Raw genomic sequence first — 11,959 nt, forward strand, 5'->3', positions numbered from 1 at the left:
ACTGGTTGCAAGCCGAATACGGTGGAATAACTAAACTTTTAAGGCGAACTAGTAAAAATATAGTAAACATTACTGGAACATTGTAAAATCAATGGTTAAATTTAAAATTAACATTATTTTTATATCACACATGTGAAATGCACTCAATTTGCTTTCGAAAAATGAACACACAATTATTTTTCTTGCCATTTTTCCCCTCAAACCAAATTTTCTAATAATAGGCTGGAAAACAAGTTTTTCAGTTTAAACAAAATTGACTTCCCTAGAGTACAATGAAATAATGTAATAAATCAAATAAGATAGTTGGTATACAATCACACATGTTCCCAATAATGAGAAATTCATTTCAATAATTAATTTAATTAAAAAAAATATTTTTGGACTTTTGTCGCGAAATTTTGATAGGGGAATGGCTGTATAAACTGTACAGATTTATCTGGAAAGGTTCAGATTTTCTTATAGTTTTTGGTACAGATTACAGATTTTCTCCGATAAGTACAGATTGGTACAGATTTTTGGAATTGGCGATTTTTGTAACACAAAATACAAAAAATGCTTGAAATTCGGAACTAATTTCCACGAAACTATTATTGAAAGATTGGTTGGTTGGTTGGTTTGACTTTATTAACGAGATTTTTAGCCCTGGGCTAGTTCATCTCGGGACCAACGGCTTTACTTCCCTTCCGAAGGAAGTCGTCACTATAACTTTTTACGTCATAAGTGACTATGTCGGGGGATGGGATTCGATCCAAGGTCCTCGGCGTGAGAGGCGAGTGTTCTAACCACTACACCAGGTCCGTCCCCTATTGAAAGATACTATTTCCATAGAATTTAATATTTATTATTTAATATGTGAAATTATTTCAATAAAAAAATATGTTAAATTTCCAAATTAATTCGGATTTTAAGAATTTCTTTCAACAATTTATGTCGTGTGTGGTACAGATTTTGGGTACAGATTTTCAGAAGCTCTGGTACAGATAAAACAGATTTTAGAGCTTTCGGTACAGATATAAATGTGGCAACACTGATCCCAACAAACTTTCACCAACAAACACCCTTATGGCAGTTTTATTTGCATGGTGTTTTATAAAATTTTAATTATTTTCATGGCCAATTTTTGTTCAGGCGTTGCTTACACAAATTTAGGGAAACTTTACAGCATGTTGTTGCGACGGATGCGTTCATAGACGCGCCCCCCGGAACTACGACACTATGAATACGAAAGTATGAGTAGGACATACAAGCAATGATAATGATATATAATCATTGTTTTGATAACAACGTAAAAGTAGAACGGCAAAGTGAACTATTATAATTTTGAAAAATTACTATATGGACTAATTGTAAACTAATAAATTACTTGTTAAAAACTATATTATCCCAGTGTCAAACAAATTTGAATTAAGTTTACCAAGTATGAGACCAATTGTAAGTACAATTATGTACACCTTGTTAAACAATAAATATTTACAGCTTTGAGCTAATTCTCACCAGCATAAAAGTGAATTTTGCTACACAGATAGATACATGGATAGATACTCCTCTGCGATGCAAAGATGAGACGAATTTGCCGTTTTTCTGAGGAGTAAAAACTGAACTCAAAATTTTCAACACAGATCCTCAAGCGATTCGAGTGAGAGTGCAAAAAAATGCGAGGATATTTGCGGGTACTCTCGCTCTCTCTTTTTGAGATGCTGACCTTTACTCACGCTCCAAAAGAACTCCTGAGTGTCCCGCCCTAACAAGGCAGCCCTCGGAGAGTTGTGAGAGCATTCTGTTTTGATGGAATTTTACTCTGTTCTGTTTTGTGCTGTATCTTCCTCGATCATTTTTCGTTCCCTGCTTAGCATTTTTTCGCTCCCTCGCAAAGAGGCAAAAGCAGCACGCTACTCTAGAGAGTATGTCATCGAACTCTGATGATGTTGAGGAGTATTATCAAGCCTGCACAGAGCTCCGAAAAGTAACCCCGATCACAGCATTCTTAAAGAATTGAGGTATCAGTATGCAGCATGCATCGTTTGTTCGCCAAACTCGGTCGCAAACTCGAACGACCCAAAATGCAGCTACCAGGGGTACCCAACTGATTTCCAGTGACAGTGCACTTCGTGTTGATGCACCAATTCGTGTTGATGCACCGGAATTTAGAGCCTTCGGTGATAGACGTGGAGCGCGGTGAAGAGTTTGATTGTGCGGTGTGTAAGTGGGCGAACCATGCGGAGCTTTATATGATACAGTGCGGAGAATGCAAGCACTGGTACCATTTTTCTTGCCCGGAATTGGATAAAGCTACAGCACGATCCAAAGACTTCATCTGTGCGGAATGCGTGCCGAAAGTTCCGCCGACCCCGCTAGCTCTAGGAGTGGCCGATCTGCACTGATAGGCAAAATAAAGTGCCCACCTGACCAGTTTTCGAATTTCTCTCATTGATTTGGTTCAAATTAAAGTTAACACACTTAAATCTTTTTTGATATTTTATTTTTGATATTCTTTTAAAGTTGCACTTCCGAAATTTTGATAAAAAAAAAATTCACTCAAAGAAAAAGAAAATCAATTTGTATTGAAAAATAAATAGTGACAAAATAAAGTGCCCACTTTCTTCTTGGCCCCAGAAAAGATGATTTAAAAAAAATAAAAAGCAATTTAATACAGTCGAAGCGCGTTATAACGACATCGCAAGGGACCGTCGCAATAGAGAAAAGTCGTTATAGAGAATAGTTATAACATCGAAATGTGTTTCATGGGACCGGAAAAATGTCGCTATAGAGAGCTTTTGTCGTTATAAATGTTGTCGTTATAACGAGCTTCGACTGTAGTTAATGTGTCCTCCTTTGGCCTTAAGAACTTGCTGGAGGTGCTTCGGCATGCTTTTCACCAGGTTTTGTAGGTATTGTGGTTCTAGTTCTTCCCAGGCGCGCTCCAAGGCTTTGTTTGGCAAGTTTTGTCAACCCTGGCATCGAGAATCTCCCACAAATTCCCGATGGGGTTGAGGTCTGAGCTTTGTGGAGGCCATTCCAGCGGTTTAATCCGACAAGACCGGAAGAAAGACTTGGTCTTCTTGGCAGTATGCTTCAGGTCGTTGTTCTAGAGAAATATAAATTTATCTTCAAGGCCCGTCTGGATCAGCGAAACCCCCAGATTTTTCCGCAAGGTGTTGATGTAGGAATCTGTCGTCATTATTCCGCCGATTTTTACGAGGCTTCCTACTCCACTCCATGAAAAACACCCCCAGACCATCACATTTCCTCCTCCATGATTCACCGTTCCTTGGATGTGGCGCTCTGCACCACACACAAGCCCGCCGCTTTCCGTTAAACATCTCGAGCTTCAGGAGCGCTAGATCCAAGGAACGGTGACGCATGGAGGTGTGATGTGATGACATGTGATGGTCTGGGGGTGTTTTTCATGGAGTGGAGTAGGAAGCTTCGTGAAAACCGACGGAATAATGACGACAGATTCCTACATCAACATCTTGCCGGAAAATCTGGAGGTTTCGCTGATCCAGACGGGCCATGAAGAGAAATGTATATTTCTCTAGAACAACGACCCGAAGCATACTGCGAAGAAGACCAAGTCTTTCTGCCGGTTAAGGGTATGCGAAATACCGAATGATTCCGTCAAATACGCTTCGGAACGAAATTCCGCGGAATTCCACGGAACTCGCACTGGCGAAATTTGTATTTTGCTATTTCGTTTCGTTTCGCCAAATTGTTAAAATATTTCCGCGGAAAATTGAAAACAAACGGAATAAAACGGAATTTCGCGAAATTCGAGTTTAATTTCGAACAAAAAAAAAGCAAAGTGTTCGCTTCTACTCCTAGCAGCTACAGCCAAAAATGGGTCCGTATTATGGATCAAATCGACTCATATCATGGATCAGAACATTATAACAGCAAATTATCTGCGAGGCAAACGAATGATGTGGTAGTGAAAGCATACGTTTTGGCGTTTCTTTAGGAATCGTCTTATCTTAGATTCATAACTGTGGTATGGGTTTCAATGCCCCACAAATATGAATCAACGCTTCTAGGCATATGTATGACATTTTATTTCCTACGAATGGAACAAATGTGTTTAAGCATGTTATTATTGATTGCAATGCTGTATAGATTTATGGTTCGCGTAGGTAAAATGGGTTCTGCGTAATTGCTACTCTCCGTTTAATCCAACTTGATCCATATCTGTGTGCTATCCATAACTGTGGGATGACTGTAGTATTGACTGGTCCGTAGGATATGATAAACTGTACTGCCGTTGTAAAGTTTCCAAAAACTCCCATTTGCACTAAATTCCTCGCGGCGAATAGCCCAGGAAAGGAACAACTGCGTTTGATGAACCACCGCAATGTTATCTTCCATAAGAATGAAGAGAACAAACCCACGGTTTCCTCCGGGGAACATCGCGTGTCCTTTTGAGCAAATTCGTTAATATATCGCAAAAATTGTTTGTACATAAATGTCAAAAAAAGCTGCGGAGCGTGAGTCCCTGATGTTCTGGATTTGCTCAGGTGGTGCAGATTTTTGATGAGCGCATTAGTTCTCTCTTTTGCTTTCCTGCTATGACGTCACTTTTAACTCTGCATAAGAACAGCGGGAGAATAGAAGAGAAAACTAATAGCACGCATCAATGAGTTAAGGCTCTCCGCGATTCCGTTGTTGTGTCATAAAACTCTACATGTAGCAGCGAAATCGCAGCGATTGTTTGTTCTCTACATGTAGCAGCGAAATCGCAGCGTTGATTTGGGTGATCCTAAGCCACACCTCAAATCTTCAAGAGCACAAATCTAAAGAACCAGACGTCCATTCAAGCTAAAAAATCTATCGATTGGTTACTCGATGGCCAATCGATCAAGTGTTCAGCTTGAACCGCTGTCGGGTTTGTTAGATTTGTGGTCTGGAAATTCTGAGGTCCTTAAACAAGGAAAATGCATACATTATTTTATATCGAAAAATGAATCTAGGTTTATTCACGCTGTATCACACCACCAACTCCTCTCTCCTCTTATAACGTGACATAATTTCCTCACGACCCCAATTAAAAAAAATGCGAACATAGATAATCCATCATTACAAGTATTGGAAGCCAAATGCCACGAGACAAAAGTCTTAACATTTTCAATACCGACATCAAGTTTCAAAATTCTCTAGTTTCGCCATCTTTCGATCGATTTTGATCAGTTATAAATTTGATTCATGCATTGCAAGCACCATCAAAATTGGTTCCGGATTTAGATTCAAGTTTGGTGGGGTACCGTTTTGATTCATATTACGGACACTTAAGGCCCCTGTGAAGTACAACCAATTGAAAAGCATATAAATTGAAACATATTGTATGATAGCTGTGCGTTATCAGACTTTTGAAACACTCAACTTCCGAACGGTGGGCGAAGATTCGGATTCCAAAGCTTGAATTACCTAAAATAAATAGAAATTAATGATCTTTCCATGATTCTTATTCCGGACACAACCTCACTTTTGCTTCATTTTACGGACACCTTGTTTCAAATTCCGGACAACTCACGAAAAGAAGAACTTTAATAGTTTAATTATAAATAAACTCTTGAATTCGTAAAAGCAACGTCAAAACAAGTTGCGCATTATAAATTTTCATGGATTGCTATTTGAAATTCATATTAAAACGCGCCCGAAAGTTGGGAACTTTCAAACAGCAAATTTTGAAACATTTCACTTGAAACCTTTCCCATACAAAGTAGAGTGTCCTGAATTAGAAGCTGTCCGGAATTTGAATCAAAACGGTACCTAGGGTATTTCACAATAGAAAGTGCAACAATTTTTTTTTTCAATTTTCGCACATCTAGATCTCGAGAAAAAAAAAATAAGCCAAACATTAAATTAAGCTCATTGAAAGACGGATTGTCTGAACGAAAATGGGTGAACTTGTCAATCTTATTTGCGGTTCCTCTATGCTATGTAGTCCAGGTTCAAAACTTTTTTTTCGAAATTTTCTAAAATTGTTTAAAATACTCTCGAAGCTCAAAATTCAGTGAAAATGTGATTTTGTAGTCAGTTTTAAACAAAGAATCTGAAAATGAGATAATATCAACAATCCTTATTTCTTCAGAAATCGTCCAGGATCATTTCTCCAGTATTTGCTCTACAAAATAATAGGAATACCTTCAGTATTTTCTACAAGGTTTACTCTAAAAGTTTGTATTCATCCAGATTTGATCCCTACAAGAATTAATTCACAGTTTATGTATGGCTTTTCCGGAAAATTTCTAAGGAACTTCTAAATTACCCCAACAGGCAATCCTGGTTAAGTTGCTGTCGCAATATCTCTTGGAGTTTATTACTTTTGTAGTTCTTTTAAATTTATCTTGATTGTTTTCTTAGGTATGTGTTGATGGATTTTTTAAAATTTAATTTAATTCAATACTCCAGCAAATACTAAAGCAAATATTCCAGTGATTCCTCTGTTCTACTTATTTTTCTTCTTCTTTCTTGCGTTGTGTTCCAACTGGGAAAGAGTCTGCTTCTCAGTTAAGTGTTTTCATGATCACTTATCGACTTGTGTCCCCAATCACATTCATTCAAGCCACAAAGCATAAAGTACAGCAAAAAAAATTAATATCATTATTCCATGTTTTATGGTACCGTAATTTGGGGTGTAGTTGATCAGTGGGGAGAAGTTGATCATTTCCGTACCCACATGTATGAACTGCCAAGAGAGCTATTATCCGTTTTCAATTATCACAAGTTGTGTCATATCGTATTACCTGATAGCTGCTCTTGATGTTTCTGAATTCGGTTCATCGTTCAATATAGTTATGCCATGGAAAAACAGATTTTTAAGGAAATGTTTGATGAACTGTTAAAGGGTTCTACCCCAAACATTCGTCTATTGCCAAGGCTATATAAAGACACCATTTAAATAAACTGTTTCGTACATTCCATATATGTTCTGTGAACCCAGTTTTATATTTGCATTGAGGATAAAAAATCATTTTCAGAGATAAAAATGTTCTTTTTGTGAGCGAGTTGCCAATTACAAAGAAAATTGCATACCTTTAGGCGTTTTATTTGGAGTATTCTGGATTTCACAACATTCAATTCTAAAATTGACCGATTTATCAACAACTTGTAAGATTTTTGAGACTTGATTCGGGATCAGTGATCCCAAATTTAGTAATTAGCATGTCTCTTTATTTTAGGAAACATGTCACAGTAATTGATCAACTTCACCCCGGAATCAAAAATTCCACTTTTTGATTTCTAAAAAATATTTTTGTTATTATGATAACAATTCGTAAAAATTTCTATAATTTCTATTTGTATAATTCTATAAACATCCAACCAGTACAGGTTTTAAAAATATGTGGATGAGAATACATGCATCATACTAGGAATTATAGAACAGAATCGCTCAAAAGTGATCAACTTCACCCCATTTTACGGTATATATTAGCATATCCACATGATTAAAAAAATGTAAGGCGTTTCTAAAAACCAAATTAATTTTGGACTCCTCTCAATATTTTTGAAATTGTTTCAAATGTTTGTAACTGCTTTTCGACCCACTTCTTATTTGCTAAATTTAAATTAAACCCACTCATTGCCTTGTTCTTCTTTCTGGCGTTACGTCCCCACTGGGACAGAGCCTGCTTCTCAGCTTAGTGTTCTTATGAGCACTTCTACAGTTACTAACTGAGAGCTTACTATGCCAATGACCATTTTTGCATGTGTATATCGTGTGGCAGGTACGAAGATACTCTATGCCCTGGGAAGTCGAGAAAATTTCCAACCCCAAAAGATCCTCGACCGGTGGGATTCGAGCCCACGACTCTCAGCTTGGGCCCCCTTGTGTGAGTGTCAGATAGTTGAAATGACACCTTATAAAGTTATTAAGAAGATTTCAAACAAACAGAAAAAAAAAAAAATACCAAAACATGTAAGGATTCCGCTGAGCAATGCTAAGGTTTCCATATGGTAGAGGATTTAAAAAGAAGTTTTTATGCCTATTGTCATATTTCCAGCTTTTGACAAGAAAAAAAAAACTTAAACGTGTATACCGCGAAACAAATTTAAAAATTTCGTTTCGTTTCGAAAAATTCCGTGAAATATTTGATTTCGTATCGAGTTACACGAAACATTTTTAAATCTCGTTTCGTTTCGTCATTATCGGCGCAAGATATTCCGCGTATCGTTTCGTTTCGTATCGACATGTAAACAATCCATATCGCATACTCTTACTTCCGGTCTTGTCGGATTAAACCGCTGGAATGGCCTCCACAAAGCTCAGACCTCAACCCCATCGAGAATTTGTGGGAGATTCTCGATGCCAGGGTTGACAAAACTGGTGTTACCAACAAAAATAATTATTTTGAAGCCTTGGAGCGCGCCTGGGAAGAACTAGAACCACAACACCTACAAAACCTGGTGAAAATCATGCCGAAGCACCTCCAGCAAGTTCTTAAGGCCAAAGGAGGACACATTAACTATTAAATTGCTTTTTATTTTTCTTAAATTATCTTTTCTGGGGCCAAGAAGGAAGAGGGCACTTTATTTTGTCACTATTTATTTTTCAATACAAATGGATTTTCTTTTTCTTTGAGTGAATTTTTTTTTTATCAAAATTTCGGAAGTGCAACTTTAAAAGAATATCAAAAATAAAATATCAAAAAAGATTTAAGTGTGTTAACTTTAATTTGAACCAAATCAATGAGAGAAATTCGAAAACTGGTCAGGTGGGCACTTTATTTTGCCTATCAGTGTAGCACTTCGAGCTCTCGGCGAGCGCAGATTGCTGGGATTTCCAGAAGCTGGTCCAAGAATTGATGAACAAATCGTCCAGTGCAAAATATAAACCTCTCATAGCTGAATATTGATCATGTTTGAGCTTCTATTCGACATCGTCTAATCAACACATGGTGCGCCAATCAACAATTGAACAAGCATATTATTCAGTTGCTGTTTAGTGCTGATCCAAGCTGAATTCAGTCGGCTATTTTTTGCGTACAGTGAGATAATTAATGTCAATGATGGTCAAAAATAATATTTATTTACACAAAGTGAAATCAGTCTGAAATGATTAAGCTGAATATGCATCGAAACCAAACCTCAAATTTTCAAGAGCACAAATCTAGAGAACCAGACAGCGCAGCGGTTCGAGCTGAAAACCTAATCGATTGGTCACACGCTGTTCGATTAAGTTTTCTGCTTGAACGGATGTTTAGTTCTCTAGATTTGTGTTCTTGAAAATTTGAGGTTTGGCTTCGATGCATCTTCACCTCAATCTAATTTAATAATAACTTTTAGTTTGTTCAAAACTTCAATTTGAAGGGTTCATTAACTTAAATTTAAATTAATTTACTTTATAAATTATATATGTATTAATTAATTATATTATTGATTTTTATTTTTCATAAACCTATTATGCGTTAAAGTCCTCTGTATGAATATATTTGAATCATATGAAATGTTCTGAGGACTATGCACCTGAATAGAAAAATGTTCGAATCTCTTGACGCGTGGGATTTTTTTTCAGAAATGGCCAAGTAGATCATTTTTCTAAGATCGCACTATTCGGTTGTGAAGAATACGCCTCTGTTAAAAAAAAAAACTTCAAAAGTATAAAATACTTCACTTCATACTCTCTAAGTTACATCAGTAGTTAGTTTCTATTATGCACGAACAAATTCTACACATAAACAATCACACACTGCACGCAAACACCTCTACATACTTTACCTTTTTCACTGACGCTACACCAAATTTGCACGCATTTTCTCTAAAGCTGATGTTTTTTTCTTCGATATTCCCTTAGAACCACTACCTAGACAACGCAATGCAAAATCTTAGCACGTATTGCACCCTCTTTGAGCGCATTTTTTGTGTATATTGGCATGGTATGGGTAGCTTTTGAGTAGTTTGAAACGTTTGGATGCACCCTTTAGTAAGAAACCCGACCAAAGAAAAGTTCAGGTTTTGTTTTAATTAACGCCGTTTTTCTTTTCCCCAATCGTTTCTTTTTCTTCCGTTCATTCTAGCATGATGAAAGTTTTCTACCGAAACTCATACAGCTTCCATTCACCGCCGTTGTGGCGCTTTAGTTTTGTTAAATCAGTTTAGTCTTGCTTTTGTTCGTACGTTTTCGTTTTGTAGTGGAAAATTTGAAACCAAAAAAAAAAACTATATGAATGAGAGAAAATGTCTGGCCATTTCAATTCTAACCGAGCATTGGACGATTTTGGGGAAATCGCTTACAGGGAAGAACAAGTGTGGCCAGAAAACGTGCTCGAATGTTGATTATTAGTTCGGATGAAAACAAGACACAACCAACACACCAACAGACAAACACCCCACTCTATGGCCAACAACCATCGAAGACTGCAGCCCAGCCAATTTTATTTTATAGCAATTATGCGAAGAGATGTATGTTTTTGCCTCCAGCTGATAGGTTTTAAGTATACCATTCCAAAGTTATGTTTCCTTTGAACTTTTGTTGAGTTTTGTTGAACTTTGCCAAGGAAAATCATAGTGTGCAGCACTTTTTGAAAACATGCTTATATATCTCAGTATCGAAAAACGCTAATCCAAGTCTCTTTTCATCATGGTGGAAAAAGCAGCCGGTACCGATGAGCGACCTGCCGGCGATGACTACAACCGAGGAAGTGGAGCGAGTTCCACCTGGACCAATGTCAGTATTATCCTGTTCTCTGCAGTGCTAGGACTCGTACTAAAATTCCAATCAGCCTAAGTCGAAGCGCGCGTGGTTTTGTTCATCATTTTTGTTACCAGTTTGCTCCGAGGAGTAAGTTCAGCGATCGAATGATTGAGATTTTGTGATTCGAGAAGGGAAAAGAGTGAAGCCCCATTCAACCGACTAGCCCATGTGAGACAGAGGAGCAAAATCAGAAGCAACAGCAGCAGAAGGAGATGAGTTTTGCGTCAGAAAATTGATCTCACAATTTGTTCCGAGCGCAGTTCAAACAACTATACAACTATTTCGAGCCAGTGACCCAGCCAGATCCCTTCTCCAAGTAAGCCAGATGGAAGTTCCATCATCTGGACTTTTAAGTGTTAAAACAGTTAAATATATCGTGATACAAAGAACTTATGAATATTTTCCGGACCAGTGTGTTCTTGCTAACGCACAAGCAACTGAACCAATTTCCTTAGTTTCAGTCCAAAACGTCTACATTTTATGTATTTAATTCTTTTTGTTCTACTTCAATCATCATAGGATTTCTAATTGGTTTATTCTAACAAAGAAACACAACAATTTCCAGTCAAAGTCATTACCATAAGAGCCTTAAGATTTTTAATTAGGGATTTACATAAAACTTCGAATGATGCAAGTGCAAGGAAAACAGTAAACGGTGCCTTTTATCGACTTGTAAATAACCATTTTAACTAAAGTAATTCTAAACAGAAGAAAAACGTATCAAGCGCAATCTGAAAGATTGCAATGCAGTGAAAAAGAGGAAGTCACATTCTATTGATTGTTGATTGTTATTTATCAGTTTTTTTTTTTCTAAAGCCTTTGAAAATTAAGCAATGTTTTGTTATCCAACATCAAAGACAAAAAACAGGAAAATTTCAAATTTACCATATTTTCTTGCATTTCCCTTCAAATAAATGTGAACTTGAATGCCTTCATTATGTGTATCATTGCAGAATTAGGAGAATTTATTATCATAATTGAAAATTTTGTACATATTTATTGCGAATAGACCTAGGATTAAACCGAAACTATAAGGAAACAGAAAACAAAACAATTTACTGTTTTAAATGATGAATGTTGTATTATATCCCTAGTATCCGAAATGTTTTCCTAAATGTGAATACCCGTGCAATACCCGTAAAAAGGTGAATAATCTTTCCGTAGTGCGTTACGAGATAAGATCAATCCTTCCGAATCCTGTCATCATTCTTTTTCCATCCTACTCGCTAAAATATATCTACCTAATTTTTGAGTTTACTTTATTGAAAATTCAGT

At 36.9% G+C, this 11,959-nt stretch overlaps 1 protein-coding gene across 18 annotated transcripts in view; it reads left to right on the plus strand.

Moving 5' to 3' along the window:
* Positions 1 to 11,755, plus strand: part of LOC5566822 (matrix metalloproteinase-14) — a 127,583-nt gene extending 115,828 nt beyond the window's left edge. For 13 of the 18 annotated variants that reach the window (XM_021842402.1, XM_021842389.1, XM_021842392.1 and 10 more), the window contains one exon: positions 10,587 to 11,755. In XM_021842402.1, the coding sequence (XP_021698094.1) occupies positions 10,587 to 10,717 (131 nt within the window). In that variant the 3' untranslated portion in view covers positions 10,718 to 11,755. Of the gene's footprint in view, positions 1 to 10,007 lie in introns of all 18 variants that reach the window. The other 5 variants (XR_002500010.1, XR_002500012.1, XM_021842403.1 and 2 more) reach the window with 2 other exon arrangements.
* Positions 11,756 to 11,959: the final 204 nt, after the last annotated feature.

This window comes from Aedes aegypti, chromosome 2 (assembly GCF_002204515.2).
Source record: "Aedes aegypti strain LVP_AGWG chromosome 2, AaegL5.0 Primary Assembly, whole genome shotgun sequence".
NCBI classification, from domain to species: Eukaryota; Metazoa; Arthropoda; class Insecta; order Diptera; family Culicidae; genus Aedes; species Aedes aegypti.